Raw genomic sequence first — 18204 nt, 5'->3', positions numbered from 1 at the left:
GCAACGATGCAGAAATCGTAAGACAGCCAAAATATGACTATGAACTAATACCCATAGTATATCGTTAATATCCCAGCTGTTGTAAAGCTCAGCTTGCCAATAACGATGACCACTTTTAACTAGATTGCCAGGAATCTGTGGCAATTCAATACCTGCCTCTGATCAAACACCTACTAGGTCTTTTCTCCGATAACAAAATAGACATCATTCGGCGGCTTTCATCATCTTCAGTGGCGCGCCGCTGATGAGGCTCAGTCTTAACATCATGGCACTCTGACCGCACGAGAGGCTCATTGTCGATTGTCCCTGTAGATTACCCTCATACTGGGTGTGACGATGCCCTGTCAATGATTGTGGGGATCGTTTTGTCGGCTCTGTATACGCAGTGGCTCAAAGTTGGCGGACGGTCACCCTCACAGGTGGCATTCGGTACACATCAAAGACCGGTAAACCATACCAGTGTCGATCATCGTTATACTTGAGTTGCAAAAACAGGCGGACGGCGTTATTGGTGGTCGTGTAAACTACATTGGATCATGCTGGGTCAAACAGAACAGCGGCTACAATGGAAACCCCAGCCATGTTTCTGACATGTTTAGAGCAGCCGACAATTGGTCAGAGACTGACGCCGATTATACTATCCAGCATTCAAAGCTGATGGCTACCCAGGCGCAAGCCATGGTCGTATCTGTGGAAGCCCCCGTGGGAAAGCAGCCGCACGGTGGACTTTGGCGTGCGCTGTCATCCTCCATACGGGACGGCCAACCTCAATCCCCGGCTGTTCCTCCTTGGCCGCTGAATAGAACCAATACACTTTCCCAGAGAGAAACATAGACCTCATGGTCTTGCTGGGCGATCTTCCCACGCTGACGACGTACAGGATTACAGGGATTGGCACGACGCCTCATGCAACATGCTGCGGCCAGGTTTGACGGCCACCTATTGCATTTAGCTGTGGAATCCGGACGACGGCTTCTCTGTGCTAGGCAACTTTCTATGCTCTCAACACAAAGCTCGAGCTATAAAAGATCATTTGGTTATCTGGTTCTGCTAACACCCATACAGCTGCGACATTCACTTCTCAATTTCATACTAATATCAACATACGCCAGTTACATAGACAATTGAGCTTTTTCTACCATCTTCAAAAGCCGCAACATGTCCGAAGTAGATCCATCCACGAATACATCGTCTGGTGACATTCCTGGCGAGGTAGAGTGCATTGAATTATGAACTGAACGAACCCAAAGGTACATTTGCAAACTCGAACTTCGCGGTGCTGCTGCTAATCTTCGCCAGGCTCCCGTGGTGTTGGAAAGGTGGAAGAGACGGTAACGGTGGTCAGGAAAGCCTGCGGAAGTAGCCCCTAGGTCCTTCAGCAGACAGAACAACATGACTTCGCGCACACGCAATTCACCTCTGGCCGTTGGCCGAGAGAGCTGGCGTTGAACGAGCACCTGCTAGGGTGATGACTATTACGTCTATTTTCTACAGATTGCGTATTAGCAACCATTCACTATCGAGTTACTTCATGCCCGGGCCCCCTTGCCTGATAGATGTTCCTTTCCAGAGCTGAAGTGCATTCGTCTGCGTAGTTCCGGTGCCGGGCCAGTGTATCTGCGTCCGGCAACCTTCACTCCCTCTTCCTCCTCCAGGACACCGCTCAATTTGTCAGCCAGGATGCGTACTTATGACTGGCCTTCACAACCACGGCGCACCATGAGCGCACCGCCGGCAGCTTTGGTGCAGTCGCGTGACTGGCATCCAAAGCCCCGTCCATGCCGTGACTTAGCGAGCAGTCGTGTGGCAATGCACAAGGGTGCCTTTCTTGGTTCTTCGAGCAAGCAGACGAGAACAATATTCACGAGGTCGGCGCATGCCTAATCGTGTCCCATAAAGATCCTTGTCTATCTCTGACACCGGTATCGATATGGCATAGAATTTAAGGGCTCCGGCAAGATATTTGGTTAAGTCCGTTGCCATCGGCTGTGCCAGGCCTGGCGTCCACTTGTCGATCCGTACGGTAGGTCTCGTCGCTGGGCAGCTCGCCCACGGATAGTCGCGACTTGGAGAACGAGTCGTTTCCAAAGCTTGTCGTTGAATGGTTTCTCAACGCTTCGTTTCTCGCGATACTACTCATCGGCTGCTGGCTGAAGGCGGCCTGAGTTTGGTGCGGATGTTCGTTCGGATCGGGGCGCACACGACGTCGTTTGCCTCAATCTGATTTGATTACATGATATCCTACTCGGTTTCGTCCGCTCGAGTCAGCAGCTATGCCCGGAAAGCAAGGTTTGGCCATTAGCCGACGCGCCCACGACAAGTCACGACACCCTACTTCGCCCTGCCGTTGAATCAAGGCCAGCTATCTCCGAATTCCTCGCTCCATTGTCTATCCTCGTGTTGAATCCCTGTTTTGAAGAGTATCTTCTTGCTGCATTGCGTTTCTTCTGTCGTGACTGCTTTCCTTGCCTCAGGATTCACTCTCCGTATCTTACTGCTTCGGCTCTGTTGGTGGTAACAAACATGTCTGGTTCCGCGTACCTACAGCCTGCCGCCGGCGCTTAGCATCGCTTGTTCTTCTTGTCCGCATCCTCTCAGACTCGCATGTATCGTATCTCAGTTGAATCTGTAACCTTTTTGCTGCCTCCTGCCGGGTTCCTATGTGGCTCTGTGTTTCCATCTTTCGACCACCACCGCCGTGCACAGCCCGGAACCAGGCTCGATTGGCGAAACACAATGCTCCAGCCGCTTCGACTCGTCTAATTACTGAATATGAGAGCTCGTGCACGGGTTTTGTAGACATTGTTGTACGTTGAAGGGGCGACAAGCCTTCTTCGCGGAGGGGGCGACAGGCAACCAATCTGTCTGTAATCAGTAGTATTTTGCGGCATCGACCGTAGGATGCCTGATGTCTGGTGCTTTCTCTATGCAGGAGGTGATACCGTCCTGTCAGGCTCGTCGTTGCTGTCGCAAAATGTTGCAAAGTTTGTCCAGGGTGATAGGCGACCCATAACCTGTCGGTGGCTGTTGTGTTGAATCGTGTTTGGGCGCGGTCCTTGTGCTTTGCGTGACAACCCATGAACCACCAGTGGAGGCAGCGATGGTGTTGTCCGTCGACACGTCGTGCTTTATGGCTTGCTCTCGAATTTTTCGTGATCAGAGCCTGCTTGCCGCCACGAGCAGGCCCTTTGGACGCAGAATCAATGCCGAGGCTGACATTGCACCCGAAGCGACCTCCGCAAGCGCGAGCGGGTTGACTTTGATAACTTTGGTGCTGTTTTCAAAAGTTTCGTTCTCGCTGCTGTTGGTGTTTTTCATATCGTCTGCCTCGTAAAGATTGTTGTGTCAATTCTTATCGTCGCTGCCTTTCGCATTCGGATATCAGGAACTGATGGTCATTACTCCGCTCCGACTCCACCACGGGTCCACCCCGCTTGACGCCAATCTCATCAATGCCACGAAAATTCCGATCACTTGCTCCTCGCCTGACAAGGCGGCCCAAGAGGTCGTCCCACTCGGTCTATGCGAATTCAAGATGGACGGCAAGAACTTCGAACGCTTCATGCTGACTCCCGAGGCAAGTAAACTGGCGATGGAATCAGAAAAGGCTCTAACCTTCGAAAAACACTTCCCACGGCATGAAGAGCAAGGAGTTGTGTCAGGCGCGCATGACGTCTGTTACGACTGGCGACCACCGCTTGGCGAAGCGTGTAAGCTAGTAGTGGACCAGCGTGTGAGTAGATACAGTCTCCGTTGAGACGTAAGGCTGACCGAATGGCTGGAAGGGTGCGACAGTGAAACTACTCCTTCGGTGTGGTCGCGTGCGATCAACGAGACGAGCGGTCTCGCTGAGTGCCGGCAGCTCTATCACGTCTACGTCAACTTCAGACCCTTCGTTGGGCGTCACGGACATTCTCATTCCGATCGGCGGCCTAGAGACTACCGTCGATTTCATACCTGCAAATAACAAAGATCTGTCGTGCGATGAAGCATGGGGTCCCGGCTTTGGGTATCAGTTACGCGAAGGCGTTTCGATACGCTCTCGAAAGTGTGACATTAATATGATCATGATTCAATTGAGCCAGATGCTTCAGCCAAGACTCCAGCAGCCCTTCCTGCTCACAATGTAAGGCACTGTCGGACGCCGCCTATCTGTCCCGAACCGATGTTCATCTCAACCCAGACCGTATCTACAGCCGCACCCATGCCCAACGCGCCCGTGTCTACCGAGTCCTGGTTGGGAATGCCCTCCAGAGTCCAGGCCAGTGCGGCGGCCCCGGGAAATTCAATGTCCATGGTGTCGCCTAGGCCCACATCCGGTCGGCCGAGGCCGTAACGAGCCACAGAGAACTCGACGTCGCCTGCAGCCTGCGCATAACTGGGAAGGTAATGGAACTCTGGTCGCTCCATCAACTGCTCCGGCGGTCCATGGCCGATGCTGAGCGATCCATGGTTGCACGGCGTTGGATGCTTGGAGAAGGCTGTATGCGCAGAAGAGTGAGCGATGTTATCGCAGCGTAGGGGAAGCTGTTGCCCTCCTTCGCTGTGTGAGACATTCACGGTATTGAGACGCTGGTGGCCGAGCCCCTGTGCGTCCGAGCTCCGGTACGCGCTTCCTCCCGTGCGGAATTGCAGCTCCATGTGGTGCGGCACGGCTGATTCGGGTGGGAGGCAAGTCGGAGGAGTGTGAGGACAGCCTGGATTCCGCTTTCGGATACCGGACGCGGAGCGTTTGCGGCGCGTAGACTTGGAACTGGCGATGTCGATCTCAACAGTGCGATCACTGCATGCCGGCTGTTCTGGGGTGCGAGGGACCTGGGGATGGCCTTCGCTGAGGAACGAGAGACATTGCTCAAAGTCGGAATGTTCGAATTTGTTCGTCGGAAAGGCACGGCAGACATCGTCAAAGCGGTCTTCCTCCAACCTGAGGAGGATGCTGGCCCAGACAAGGAAGGGTAGATAGAACGCCAGACGAGGCGGGGCGTCTTTCTCGCACAACTCGGTCGGTATCAGCGGCCGCACCCGTTCAAGGAAGGCAGTCTTGATGTCAGGAGATCTTGCTAAAGCGGAGTAGCTGGGGATGGTCCTGTCGGCTGAGCCGCCCGTCAGCAGTAATCCAATCTGTACTCACTTGGGATGCGAACCGTGGAGAAATAGCTCGAAGCCGACACACCCGCAATGGTCATACAGTTGGCCCATCCAATTTGAAACTTTCAACGGCACATCCCGGTACTGATGCAATGTCTTCGGGCACATCTTGGAGCACAGATACTGTTCGATAACCTCATCCACCTTTTCCACGCCAATGCCAAGCTCTATAGCTACGCGACACTCTCCGAGGAAGACGAGGTCCTCCATCGTAGACAACCCAGCATGTCGCCAATTACTGTCTCCGCTCGTGCTTTCCGCGTATTGCTGGATGACAGCGTCCGGGTCGGCAGGCGTCGATAACGGTGTCGGCTTGCCATTTGGTACGACGAGATTACGGAAAGCCACCTGAATGCCGTCTGTGGATGTGATACCGAGACTGTGCCTCTTTTCCCTCCAAGCGTTGAAATCCTTTGGGACGCTGTTGCAGAATGTCGCGAGGAGTCCTGTCGTTCCGTTACTCGGCAAAGCTCTCCAGGTCGTGTCTTCGGCGACTAGTGGCTGGGATTGGAAGACTGGAAAGCAAGACACGCCAGGATAGGAGGACTTAACCACAACGGATGATTGGCCCCGTTGCGAAGGTAGCTTCTGGGCAAGGCTGGCAACGAGGGAATCGATATAGTCGATTGATGCGATTGCCGTGCGCTGGAAGGATGTATCACCGCATAGTCCACATTGGTGCTCCTCAATCGTGCGCCGTAAGTCTCGAACCTGTATCTGAAGGCTTGTAACCCGTTGCACGTCAGTCATTGTGCCGCAACGCTGTCACATGAGTTGATACGCAGACGGAGACTGTGTCGATGGAAAGAAGGCAGCTGTCAATTCCGCCTCGCGAGGCCGCTAGGTGAGACGACAAGTCGCGTGGGTCAAGTTAGCATAGGCAGGGGCGGGCCGCAGCGCTATGAAAATCTAGGGCGGGAGAATGTTCCTGGGAGTTGTATTCGTACGCGTCGCTGACTCAGCAGCTCATCGAGGAGTCAGCGGAGCCGATAAGGGGGTGAGCCTGATGCATGCGCTTTGCCATTCTTAGACGGAGGAGGTCGCCTCCGTCCTGAAGAGGTTAGCACGTGGAGAGTACGGCGAAGACAGCATATCAGGGTTACTAGTCTAGATTAGGACGGAGGATGTGTCTTCTGTCCATGTATGATTAGCGTGTGGCAAGCGCTTGCGAAGAGGACGGCTTGCGTAGGCTAAGCTGAACTCGGACGGAGGGCACCTCCTCCGTCTGGTTTGGGTATAGCGCAGCTGGGGCGCCTTTCCCATGCAGGGAGGCATCAGTCCAGCTCACACCTACATACATACATAGTAGGTAATCATGTGGTGCAGGATCATCATGTCCCAGGATTAGGAACACTTCTTGTTCCCCGCCGATCCTGCTCTGTCATGTCACGCGGAATGGATTGTTCAACTCCACGAAGCAGCAAGGCTTGCGCGGAAATACGGGTCCAATGTCACGCGTCATGCTTGTTCAGATTTGGGGGTCCGTTCGTCCCTCCGTGAGGGGTCAAGATGCCCATTCCCCAAGTTTCTGGAAGTTTAATTGGTGGCACAGGACGCGTTGACCGAAGCCGGGTAGACGAGCCGCAGTGCACACCCATGCAGGATGTCTCAGGGACCAGCAGCAGCATTCTACCCCTGGGGTGCGAAGACGCAGCCTCTTTTCACCCTTTCCCGCCATGGCGAACCTCGTAAGATTCCGAAATCGTTCAGGTTGAGCAGTCCGGTGATAGGCGTGGACTCGGGCAAATATTTCCAGTAGCATTAGATCAGATACAGAACAATGGACCAGAGCCAGTAAGGCGACTTGTGGGTGTCGGGGAGCAAGTAGCCATGCCTATGCACGCCGATGCAAGAGCAGGATAAACATGCACACTCAAATAATGCGTGAGGGACGATACCTCCGTGATGCCGAGCCTTCGATAGACTCCCAAACATGGGCCTTTGGCGATCTCGTCCTTCGCGATTAACAGCTTGCATCAACGTTGAGTGATTACCACGGAGAAGGAGTATGTGAGGCAACCCTGGCGTCGTTATTGCCGTGTCTTGCGTTGCCTCTACCTGGGACAGGCTAAGGGGCTTCTAGTAACACAATGGCCAGAAATGTTGACAGAAGAGGTTCGTGAAGAGCAGGCTGACGTTGATCAACAAACACAGATACCATCCGCTCTAGTCGTTCAATTGTAGCAATCTTTCAGGTGTGTTGGACCGAGAGAGCTCAATCGCTTCAGGTGTTGATCTTACAAAGCTTTCTTGGCAGTGACTCTTCCGATATTGCTCCATGGCTGCTAACATCGGGCGATTTGGCGATTGATGGTCTGCCACGTTTACTTTTCACCCGCTTGGGGGTACTTCCCTCTGCACGCAAAGCAGCAGCAAGACCGTAGCTTTAGCTGCAGGAAATGTTTCATGGATGGTCAAGGGCTTCAAGATCGTCCAGTGCGATGCGCCCCGGTGCACCTCAACCAAGACCGGCGAGGAAGTGCACCAGACGCGGGGCACTTTGAAGGGCCCCTTGCAGATCGCGGGTCAGAGTGGAACAGTCAGTCCAGCGATGCAAAGGGGATGCATCCGGTGGCCTCTGCTTTGAGTTGATGTAGGGTGACCATAATAATGTGGAGTAGGCGTGCACAGATCATCAAAAACCCTTGCTCAAGGCGGAGCCCACGGTGCTCCCACTGATCTCAACACTGAACGACAAGGTGACTGGTATGGTCGCTCTTGAGCATCTTCAAGCAGGGCAATGTCAAGAATGCAATGTAAAGTGAAAGAAGGGAAAAACAGCAAAACGGGGATTGTCGTATAGCTCAATGCATTGGCAGTCATGGGCCCCCCAGACCTATCTCGCACAGCTCGAAAGATATTACTCCCAACACTCAATTTAGATAGCATGAAGCCCGACATAGCATGATCACCTGACAAGGCATGAGATGATTCTGATCTGGCAACAATTCATGGACCGAGGCGATGGAGCTTGTAGAATGCAGTGGAGAGCCGAACGGGGCTTGCTTTACGGCCGATGGAGGAACAGGGGAACATGGCCGCAAGCCTGTGCGATGGAGGTTAGGAGCGGCCGTCTAGATCGATGCGGGCTCTATTGAATTCAGGGTGCGTGTCACTCCAACACTAGCGTGCAATTGGGATGCGCTGTTGCATTGCGACAGGCGATGGCGACGTTCTATCCTGCAATGTAGTGGGATTGCATACATTTCATCTAGAGCGCATGTGTGCTGCATACATAGGCGTGTTATGCGACTTCCCTTGTTTCTTCTCCTGTTTTCCCATCATAGCGACCATGCCAGCAGTTCCGTAAGGAGTTGTCATTGCCGCCACACCATCACCATCTCGAGCCGCGCGGAGCGCTGGTAAACTTGCTGCGATGTGATATGGCCCTGTGCTTTCGCTCACTATGGCGTAGACGTTAATGCAACTCTCTTGCATGTAGAGAGCCCGATGTGGTTAAGAACTCGGTCAGAAGCAGCTCTTCATAGCACCGTCATCTCTTTACATCTGGGCTATTGCATGTCGAGCTAACGTCATTGGACGGAGGCGATCTATTTCCGTGGGAGGCATGCACGTTCGCATTAGTAGGGCGCGATCGTCTGCCACTTTGATCATCCAGTCGTTCAGCTCTATACGAGGGCCCAGGTCTCGATACAGTCTAAAGCCAATCATTGGAACGATGAACCGGCGGGCGATTAAACGCTCGCGTGGGTAATCTCATCTCCGCACGCATTATATTACATGTATTCATCCCACATCCCCCTGCACAACGATCTAGCAGCTGTCGACACTCATCCAGCTGAATACGACGGGGATGTGCAACTATACACAGCGCGAATTCCACTGCAGTCATATCCGGTGGATTGTGTCGCGATGTTGTCCAGTCTACACAAGAACACAAAAACGGTGCCCGCTTTACGTTACGCATATCGAATACCGCGGCGATGAAGTCTGCGGGGAATGCAAACCATCTGCCCCAGTTGTATGGGAGAGTATGATCGAACGGTAAGAACAGTTTCTCGTCGCAAGCGTGATTGGACTAAATAGAATAGCAAAAACGACCAAATTAATTGAGTTTCCCAGGCACATTTGGCGGCGATGGGGAGGCTTCGTAGATAAGGAGCCGATCTCGTTCTGGAAGGCTTTGTGTGCACTCGGATGCAAAACCACCATCGTTAAAGCCAGTGAAACGCATCATTGTAATCCGAAAACTTTATACATATCGTGGCTGTAAGGCTGAGGGCTTTAATAATTAGTCCTTTTGAAAGAAAGCTTTGTGTGTCACCTCTGACGTTGGTCTTGCGTCTCAAGGTTCAGAGTAGAGCTGCGATCGGCGGTCGGCAGTTTCTGCTAGATTGTAAATCGTACATCAATACCATCAAATGGCTGTTGAGCAACACTTAAATGTGCCTGTCCTCACGCTGGGGCGGTCAACATTGGTTTCTCGTCACAAACCGCGCGGGGCCGAGGCGAGTCCATCCATGGTTAAACTCAATTCACAGGACACCACAGTACTGTTTGCGGACTGCTAGGATATGGTGGCGATCAGATTGTTCATCCTTACGAGGCCCTTTACCCGCTCCGATACTGTGAGCTGAGCCATCGCCTCCCTCCGTCAACGGGAAGACTCCTAAATCTCATATGAGATGATCCTTGCTGATACCCATGGACGACAATACTAGTAGTTTGCTTCGCTGGCTTGAGCATGACAGCAAAAGCCCCGAGCAGAAACCAGACTCAATCTTATCCGTAAATACGACCAAGGTAACGTTCAGAGTACTATCCTTCGTCACTGGAGATTTCTCTAATACACGCAGGTCGTCGTCCTTTGCCATGACTCACTTATCGAAGTGGTGGTGTCGGTCGGGCATCGCAATGTAGCACGCCCATCCTGTTTTCGTCGGTTGCATGTTAAATGGAGGGCATCGCTAGCATGGCAAAAGCTGCGGACTCGCTGGGTCTCGAAACCACAGGCATTTTCGAAACAGCGCAGCACAGTGTCGAATGAGATTTCAGGATTCGGCACTTGTAGGTATCACGCAGTCTGGATACATGAAGAGCGTGGCTTCCACGGACATGGTCGATCGCATCCTGAGCACTATGGAGTCGAGGGCGGGATTTGTTGGGAGCCATCACTTACTGGGCCCGACTCTCGTGGCCACTGGTGGGTGGTGGCCAATGGAATGACTGGATAGCCAGGCTGAAGAAAATGATGTGATTGGTTTCGCGGTGGCACCACTCATAGTCCCCTCAGTCACCATTCTTACCACATGTCGCTGCGTTTCGTGAAGGCGACGTGCCAATCCGGCGACTTCCATGAGCTGGGATTGTTTGAAGTGTTTGACCAGAGTGACCAGGCTGTGCCATCATAATAATGAGGAGTCGGACCAAATGAAAGGCATGCATGCAGTGAGGCCGGGCAATGTGTCTTGTTTTAGACAACTTCCCATCTTACCGTGTCTCTAGTCCGGCTGCTCCAGGGGACGTTCAATATGAGCCAACCTTCGCTTGTCTCAAAATCACGTTCATAATTGGCGCTAACTAAGACCTGCAGTCAGGGTGACCGTAAAAGTAGCTCGTAGGGGCGCCGACTGGTCTTCATTATTCTCAGCCATCGTTTGATAGACAACCCAATGACGAATGGCGTATCCGATGGCAGTCACTTTGAGAAGTTTGACAACATTGTATACTACAAATTGATCTAACCACTGCCTGTAAACGCGGTGAAGTAGCCATTACTCGATGTCTAGCGACTACGATCTCTCTGCATTTGCGCGCATAAACTTGGCGCAGTGTACAATGACCTAGACCCCCCCTGACAGTCCACATCTAGCCACACAGCAATCTGGGCAGCGTGTAGTGACTCGAACAACTGGATCCATTGTTAGCAGCAGGCTTGAGGCGAGGATCTGTGGCCTTCGGCAAATGAAGGCATGATGCGTTCGACGACGCGGGACTATGCACGCATTATGAAAGAAAGGTATAGTACATGGTGCTGTTGTGATGCGCCCCGAAGATCGTGCCCTATTCGCCATGCGCTCAAAGGCATCGTCAGCTACAGCCTATACGACATCCCACAGGAGCTGGGGTACGCTGTTGCCGCCGCATCTGCGCAGGATCTTTGAGGCGCCCGTTAAAATTCAACACCACGATTTCTCGCCCCTTTCTTTCTGCCAGATAAGGGATGGCCTACTCCAGCCCTAAAAAACCTGTTTATGATACACGTTCGCTTCTTGCTTCCGCAATATCTCCGGTCAGGCGACGCATCGAACAGAAATGTCGAGGCGGCCAAAGTCCGCCCACTTATCCAGTTGAAGTCGCAGTCGGTGTCACAACGGAACGTCAAAGAAACGCCAACGACGACGGGAACAGCGAGTAAGACACTTCTTCGTATAGAAGATGACAAACCTGATGAAGAGGCAGGCTGTGATAAGCGCATGTGACTTCCGCGTGCTGTATGAACGCTCGGTGCCTGACTTGTATGGGCCATCCGTCGACAACCCGGTAAGGTTGAATGAGGTCGTCGTTCCTGCTCACGCCTGTTGGCGACCTGTACTAACCTGGTACGCGGGACGCATTAAGACGCCTTTAGCACGACCTCTAGACATGGTGAGCTGGCTGTGCGGTTTCCTCAACAATAGGTTCGGCGACAACAGCCGAGGCAAAGCCTGACTCGGCTATACTCTATGGGCTGTCACAAATTAACTTCCCAGGCTACAGGGTGTATTTTCAGCGGGATAGGCTTATATCTGAGACCCAGAGCCTTTACCATTAACCAGGGGAAAGGGGGGGGGGGGGAATGCGGCAATCTTGGACAATGAGTCCGGACTTCTAGCTTCTGTTGAAGATTGGGCACCAGAGCTGTGTGGAAAGCCACGTATTGCTCTTTTCGAATCTTACGTCCATGGCGGCCGGTCTCCCCGCTTCAGCTAAGCCTTAGGGAGTTGGGTAACCTGTCGCTAGCGATCCACACAGAGCGAGCGCAAAGGACGCCCGTAGACTGATCGGGTTCTCTGACCATTTCGAGAACCAGGTGTGGCCAAAGGCCGCAAACGAGATTCAAAGTGAAAGCCTGGAATGCTCTAGCTAGACTGTTGCATGGGAAACCCCCTGCTGGTTGCTGCACATTGCACGAGGAAACAATATCCTTACCCAAATGAGAGCTTGGAAGGGATTCAGCAAGACCGAGACTAGCCCGACGGCGGAAACCCCTCTCTTATCGTTACGACTCATGAACCGAAAAGCCGCGTGCGACTGCAAATGCCCAAGCGGCCTCTTTCGTCCGTTGAGTCGCAACAGGGCCGCGTATGGGAACTTGGTGGAGAGCTAGGGGCAGTTGAACGCGGAGATCCTTACGACACGTGAAATATTGTGAATGAGTATCGCTATAGAAGCAACCTAGACCACGTTCAAAGATCCAGTCAGTTACTAGGAAGGATATGGCTCGAGATCCTGCCAAGAGCTTGATGAAGAGGGGAAGAAGGGAAAGATGGTTGGCGTCGCACCGCACCCGTTGCCAACGCTTGCTTTGGGTCAGTCAGGCATGCTCCAAAGTGACACACCTCCTTTCCTGTCCATAATCCCACTGCTATGCGCTACAATCCACAAAAATTGTAACTCCTGCGGTCGGCCTGGATCATTAGTTCACTAAGCTGAATGTGGTAAGTGCATACCACGGATGGCACACAAGCGGATTGTACCTTTCCCAGCAAAGAGAGCTTTGAAGCGGAAGTGGTTGTCTGAATTGAGACAATTCGTTCAGAACGCGATTGTCATTTGACTCTCGAAGTATTTGGTTGGTGCTCAATGTCTGGTGTTGAGACGATGGTTCATCCACTCATGATTGGGTCCGCGCCCCAGCAGGAGCTCGGTGAGCGCGCGACTACGCAGAGGGTTTCGCAGCTTCGACTCAGGAATTTCCACCAGTTCAAACTGCGAGGGCTGTAGCTGTGACCAGAAACAAATCTAGGCTTTTGATTACCCCGGTTGCTTTCTCAGTGGAACCTAGGGCCTTTGTAATTAGATGCTTCGATTCCTTATGCCATTTCTCTTGCGACCTTGGAGGGTAGCTTTCCAACAGCCGTTGGAACCCCCGGATTGCGAGATTGCGACGGAGTTCATGCGTAGGCCGAGCGAAGAGCCGACGAACCTGATTTCCAGGCCTTCGAGATATCCCCTGTAGAAAAGCCTCATCGATCAGGGAAAGCGTTGTAATTTTCATCACATGACGCCGAGCACCTGTGGGACCGCCTGCAAGGGTCTGAAGAATCTCATAGCTCATGATTTTCCTCATGTTCATGAAGGAGAATTTAAAGGCTTGCCGGGCTTGCAAGACATAAAAAGCTTGCCTGAAACGACTGTGCACAAGATCGAGCGCCTTGTCATTTGTTCTTGCTTCCTTTATCTAAAAGCAATTCGGTGCCAGGCTTCGCAATGGCTGTACCATCTGCTACACGACAGTACCCGAAAAATGTGCGACCCATTCCGGGCACCCCTACCCCCTTCGCTCTCACGCTGACAGCTGGGACAGGACACCCTCGCGAAAGCATGGGACCTGCTAAACCATACTCTAGAAATTGGTCTCGGACCTCAATCTTGGTCTTCAGTGCCGGAAGTCAAACTTGTCGCAGACTTCCCAACGAACAGCGCGATTTGGCTGACTCGAGCCGCCGATATGAGGGCTTCCAACGGACTTGAGAATGCACAATTTATAGGATATCGTGACCCTCAGCTCCATCCCCGGCTGTATGTTGAAGAGGTCCGCCAAAAGAACAGAACTGACAATCCTGCAGAGACTCGCTCGACGATGACATCTATCTTGAAGTCGACCCGAACATGATGTGGAAGGAGCGAAAGTATGATCTGATTCATTCTCGAGTGATCGGGTACATAGAAAACTGGCCAGAATATCTCAGGAACGTGCAAAGTTGCCTTGCAACTGCAGGTGTGCTCAACATAGAAGTAGTTGAGATGATTCCTTTCACCGACGAGGGTAGCCTGCCCGAAACATCCGCTCTCCTGAAACTATCTCGGATCTTGTACGAACCTTCAGAAACACCAGAAGAACCGATCGGTAGCGTTTCCTCCAACATCGAGCAAGATATCCAGAATCTTGGTATGAAAACAACGCTTACCACCCACAAGCTTCCAATCAAACATCACCCGGACAAGAACAAGCCTTTGCTGGGAGATTGGCTCGCATCGACGATGATCCAGTTTATAGAAGCAAATGTACCCATCGGGCGCGAGACGCCAGCGCGACTTAGACTGGATGACAAGCTTGTGGAAGCAGCGAAATCAGAAATCTCACACCCTTCTTTTCATGCATATTGCAACTGGTCGGTTTCTCCTCGTAATTCGGCAAAAGATCTGAAGCTGATCGTCTTCAAGCTATTGCATAGTGGCAACACGGTATTCCGAAGTACTATCTGTGTCTTCGCTTTGTAATTGAAGGGCTGGAGAGATAATTGCGGGGCAAGTATTAGTGGTTAGTCGCCTGTGGGTTCGCGAAGTATGGCATCTCCAAACCACGATTACAGAAAGGCACCTAGCAATAAACGCTCCGCACACAATCGCATTACACGAAGCTGCCAATATTTGTCTCGCATGCAAGTGATGCACCGTGTCATCGTGACATCTGAGAATGTTACACTCCTTAGCAATTGCTTGCGTACATCACACATCACGTTCCAAGGTCTCGCGATAGCTGTGGGTTAAATTGTATCGTCTAAGCCACCACAGTGTGAACTCCTTTGCAAGACTGCCCCGACGAAGGGACGCCGGAAACGATAGAGAAGGTGCTACGTACGACCCGAAACATGATTTAGTTCTCATCGAAGCAGCTCTTGGCGTCAAGTGTGAAGTGTCAGCGGCGATGGAACGACAAGGTGTACCGGGAGAAACGATGGTTAGCCGAACTTCAAAGGTGATGACTTGATGGATCAGGAATTCAATCAGAGGCCCCACGTATGAAGCGGCCGGTCTCTCGTACTTTGCTACTCGTCTGTGGCGCTCAAGATACCGCACCGGCCGACAGGATGTATGAGCGGCGAGCATGGGTTGCCGACACCACTTTCGAGTAAGACAGGCTGACGGAAAATGCCCTGAATGCGGTGAAAACTGCTTGCCAGGTGTGGTTTGGCTCCGAAGACCCCTGAAAGCAGCTCAACGTGGCCAAGGCATTGTTCTTGGGCACCTCCAGTGCCTGGGCAGCCCGGACCTAGCAATGGACGATCGAGGCCCACCTGATTACATACTGGAGAACGGGATGACGAGACCGTGCGCCGCTGGCCGCGTCTTATAAAGCCGTCGCGGTCCCGACGATAGCTGGAAAGGTGTTGGTCGAGACCGTATCAGTCTCGATAAAAGAATCTGTTCGTTGATCAACATGGCAAAGGAGCCCCAATCTTATGGCGGCGAAACGTTTTCACAATATGGCTATGAAGCATCCTCAAGTTCTGACGATGGAACAAACTCATCTCTCGACTCTGGCGTTTCTGACCTAGATATGTTCGTTGACTCCGGCCCCGAAGTCTGCAGTGACATCGAGCTAGAAGATCGCAAGAAAATGGCCCTTGACGTGTTAGAACGTCACGGAAGATACTGGGACACCCAGTCGATCGATGATTGGAACCTTCAATCGGTCAAGTCCGGAAGGTTTATCATCAGCGACAAATCCGCCAGATTTGCGACGGGGAATTTCCGCGCCAGGGGGGAACCACTTGTCCTGGATTTTGTAGATGGCAGGTAAGTCGGTTGATCGATAGCACACTTGATGTCGCTGACAAGCACAGTTACGGAGAGGATCTCGGCGTTCAGTCTTCGCATGACTACGTTTGCATTTGCATTACCGGAGCAACATTTTCGTCACACCTCTTTGAAAATCTCTCCAAGTACCGCTGTTGCCGGGCCTTTCTATGAGACGTCTGCTAATCGAATACCGAATCAGGTCTCTCAATCCCAAAGCTACCATCGACGTTCAATGCGGCGGATTAATTGCATCACCCGCGAAGTCCCATGACAGTCCTTCCACGGACGAAACCTTGGCCGGAGAACATGCAGATATGATACAGAAGGTCAAACATTTGATGGAGAAAGTTGGGCTTGTGTCTCAAAGCACAAGGACGCGTCGTATACCCAGCGCATCAACAGTGGCGCGAACATTCCAGACTGGAGACCCATGGAGCTTACCGAGAGTGACAGGCGGCGCGAATAGATACCTTTCTACCTGGCAAATGCTTCACAGAGAAGAAGGCGTGGAGACGTTACTGTAGGGTCAGTCGCATCAATTGACAGGCGGAAGCTGACGACTGCAGGCACATTATTCGAGCCAGCGCGTCCCGAATGAAGAGATCTAGAGAAGATTTCATTGATGAGGCTGGACCGAAACGACTTCGCTTGTCGGCTGGTAGGCGAGACGTGTGACGGAGAGATGCGACTCCGTGGGCCTCGATGCGTAAGAGACCACTCGGTAGAGAAATAAAGAGGACTATTTGGATGCGCTAGCCGAAGTCAGGCGTAATTAAGGCGTCATGCCCCAAAGTGTATCCTGCGCCCAAAGCCATGTCTGTAATTCTATTCAAGCCGTCTTGCGTGCTGTTGGGCGTTTCCTCTGTGACTTGGGGTGGGGGAGGAGGACAGTATGCGTAACATGGTATTCGAGCGGAATTGACCTTACCACCGGCTTGCGAGGCTTCCTGTAGGGCATACGTGGCAGGTCGGCGAGCTCATCGCATTGACGGAGGACGTTCTGCGGACGTTCTGCGGACGCAGTAGCGGAAGGCCTGGCGCACTCGCAACAGCGCCGAAGCCTGGACTAGGGCATCTCGAGCCGAGGCCCAATCGGGGCAGCCCTGCGGGGTGGGTTGAGGGCAGGCGTGGGCAGCCGGAGCGAGTGACATTGACCGAGGGGCGCTCGAGCCCCTCTGCAGAGTGACGGACATCAGGTATGTGGGGCTCGAGGACCAGCTAGGAGGGGGTGTGCGGGTGCGGGTGCGCATGCTGGACTGGTGAGGTGTGAGCAACGACAGAGATGCTGGGGTGAGCTAATCGAACAAACTTGGAGGGGAGTGGGAACGACAAATCTTGCATCGTCCTTGCAGCCTCCCCAGTGCCACGGCACAGACGACGTGGGGCGCTCATCTCACGTTTTAGCGTTCCCAGACGGCCCGCTTTTGGCATGCACAGGGAGACGTTGGCCCAACCAATCAGGGCTCTATCTTCCGACTTCATGTCTTGCGCAGCGACGGCCAGCGCAGAACCCGACAACATTCGTGTTGGCTGACCGTCGAGAGATTCGCGGACCAGGGAAAGGGCCAATCGCGGACATGCCGTGCAGTACCCGCTGGTTGCCGCCGGCATGGGCGGTCTGTTGGGCATCGGACCGTGGCTCCTTGCGAATGGAGGCATTGGCTCTGCGGTCGTGTCCATTTGAGGCAGCTGCGGCATGGCCTAGGCATTCTGGGAGGAAGACATATAAAGGACTGGTCCTGATGGCGAGATACCCAAATTCGAAGACTATCAAAACCTCACTTTTACCACAGACAGCACACTTTACACTCTTACCCGCGAACCAGCACAAGATCGAAGGCGAACGAAGCCGAAAGGATGGATCGCTACCCCTGCGTCAACAGATTCAAGTACGGCGTCGACTGCCCCGGCTGGGTGCACGTCCACGGTGCGCGGTGTGATGACTGTGTTGTCGTAAGTCACACGCCCGATCATACCCAAGTCTTACTGACCCTGGACAGTACAATCAGTAGACGCGAGGGGTTTTAGGTGGTTCAATGCGATTGACGGAGCCAAGGGATGGGCGGAAGGTACCTGCAGCAACTTGCTTAGACAGACCGGAGATGAATTTCCCTTGAATTGACCCTGTGTACCCCTATTATGTGTTTGATGTTACCTCTGCCAGGTCCATACCCCTGGATGCCGGCGCTACGTGCAAGTGACTGTTCTCAGGTCTCTCAGTGCTGCCTAATTGTACGAGTCTGCCTCACGGCCTGCCTTGTAGCCTGCTCGCAGCGTATCGGACGTGCGAACCATCGCAGACGCCTC

At 52.9% G+C, this 18204-nt stretch overlaps 5 protein-coding genes across 5 annotated transcripts; 3 read left to right on the top strand and 2 right to left on the bottom strand.

Moving 5' to 3' along the window:
- Positions 1-4066: 4066 nt before the first annotated feature.
- BDP55DRAFT_687882 (uncharacterized protein) lies at positions 4067-6058 on the bottom strand. Its single transcript, XM_060576606.1, has 2 exons — positions 5145-6058; positions 4067-5093 (listed from the first exon to the last, which is right to left on the bottom strand). Exons 1-2 carry the CDS (start codon positions 5896-5898, stop codon positions 4120-4122), a joined length of 1728 nt encoding a protein of 575 aa, XP_060421529.1. The 5' UTR covers positions 5899-6058; the 3' UTR covers positions 4067-4119.
- Positions 6059-8962: 2904 nt separating this feature from the next.
- BDP55DRAFT_568680 (uncharacterized protein) lies at positions 8963-9157 on the top strand (the record flags this gene model as incomplete). Its single annotated transcript, XM_060570705.1, has 1 exon — positions 8963-9157. One exon carries the CDS (start codon positions 8963-8965, stop codon positions 9155-9157), a length of 195 nt encoding a protein of 64 aa, XP_060421528.1.
- A 4424-nt stretch (positions 9158-13581) lies between these two features.
- BDP55DRAFT_639345 (uncharacterized protein) lies at positions 13582-14595 on the top strand (the record flags this gene model as incomplete). The annotated part of the gene is made up of 3 exons (XM_060573239.1): positions 13582-13620; positions 13670-13893; positions 13941-14595. 3 exons carry the CDS (start codon positions 13582-13584, stop codon positions 14593-14595), a joined length of 918 nt encoding a protein of 305 aa, XP_060421527.1.
- A 940-nt stretch (positions 14596-15535) lies between these two features.
- BDP55DRAFT_639344 (uncharacterized protein) lies at positions 15536-16421 on the top strand (the record flags this gene model as incomplete). Its single annotated transcript, XM_060573238.1, has 2 exons — positions 15536-15894; positions 16097-16421. 2 exons carry the CDS (start codon positions 15536-15538, stop codon positions 16419-16421), a joined length of 684 nt encoding a protein of 227 aa, XP_060421526.1.
- A 512-nt stretch (positions 16422-16933) lies between these two features.
- BDP55DRAFT_721926 (uncharacterized protein) lies at positions 16934-17697 on the bottom strand. Its single transcript, XM_060578535.1, has one exon. The coding sequence runs from the start codon at positions 17593-17595 to the stop codon at positions 17116-17118; it is 480 nt and encodes a 159-aa protein (XP_060421525.1). The 5' UTR covers positions 17596-17697; the 3' UTR covers positions 16934-17115.
- Between the last annotated feature and the right edge of the window lie 507 nt (positions 17698-18204).

Source organism: Colletotrichum godetiae, assembly GCF_030913485.1.
Source record: "Colletotrichum godetiae strain CBS 193.32 chromosome Unknown BDP55scaffold_122, whole genome shotgun sequence".
Classification (NCBI taxonomy): domain Eukaryota; kingdom Fungi; phylum Ascomycota; class Sordariomycetes; order Glomerellales; family Glomerellaceae; genus Colletotrichum; species Colletotrichum godetiae.
This window is presented reverse-complemented; position numbering and strand designations above follow the sequence as displayed.

Coding starts and splice junctions, on each gene's coding strand:
- BDP55DRAFT_721926 (XM_060578535.1), bottom strand. CDS start 17,595: ATGCCGCAGCTGCCTCAAATGGACACGACCGCAGAGCCAATGCCTCCA.
- BDP55DRAFT_687882 (XM_060576606.1), bottom strand. CDS start 5,898: ATGACTGACGTGCAACGGGTTACAAGCCTTCAGATACAGGTTCGAGAC. Junction 5,094..5,144: donor CTTCGAGCTATTTCTCCACG/GTTCGCATCCCA, acceptor CGGGCGGCTCAG/CCGACAGGACCATCCCCAGC.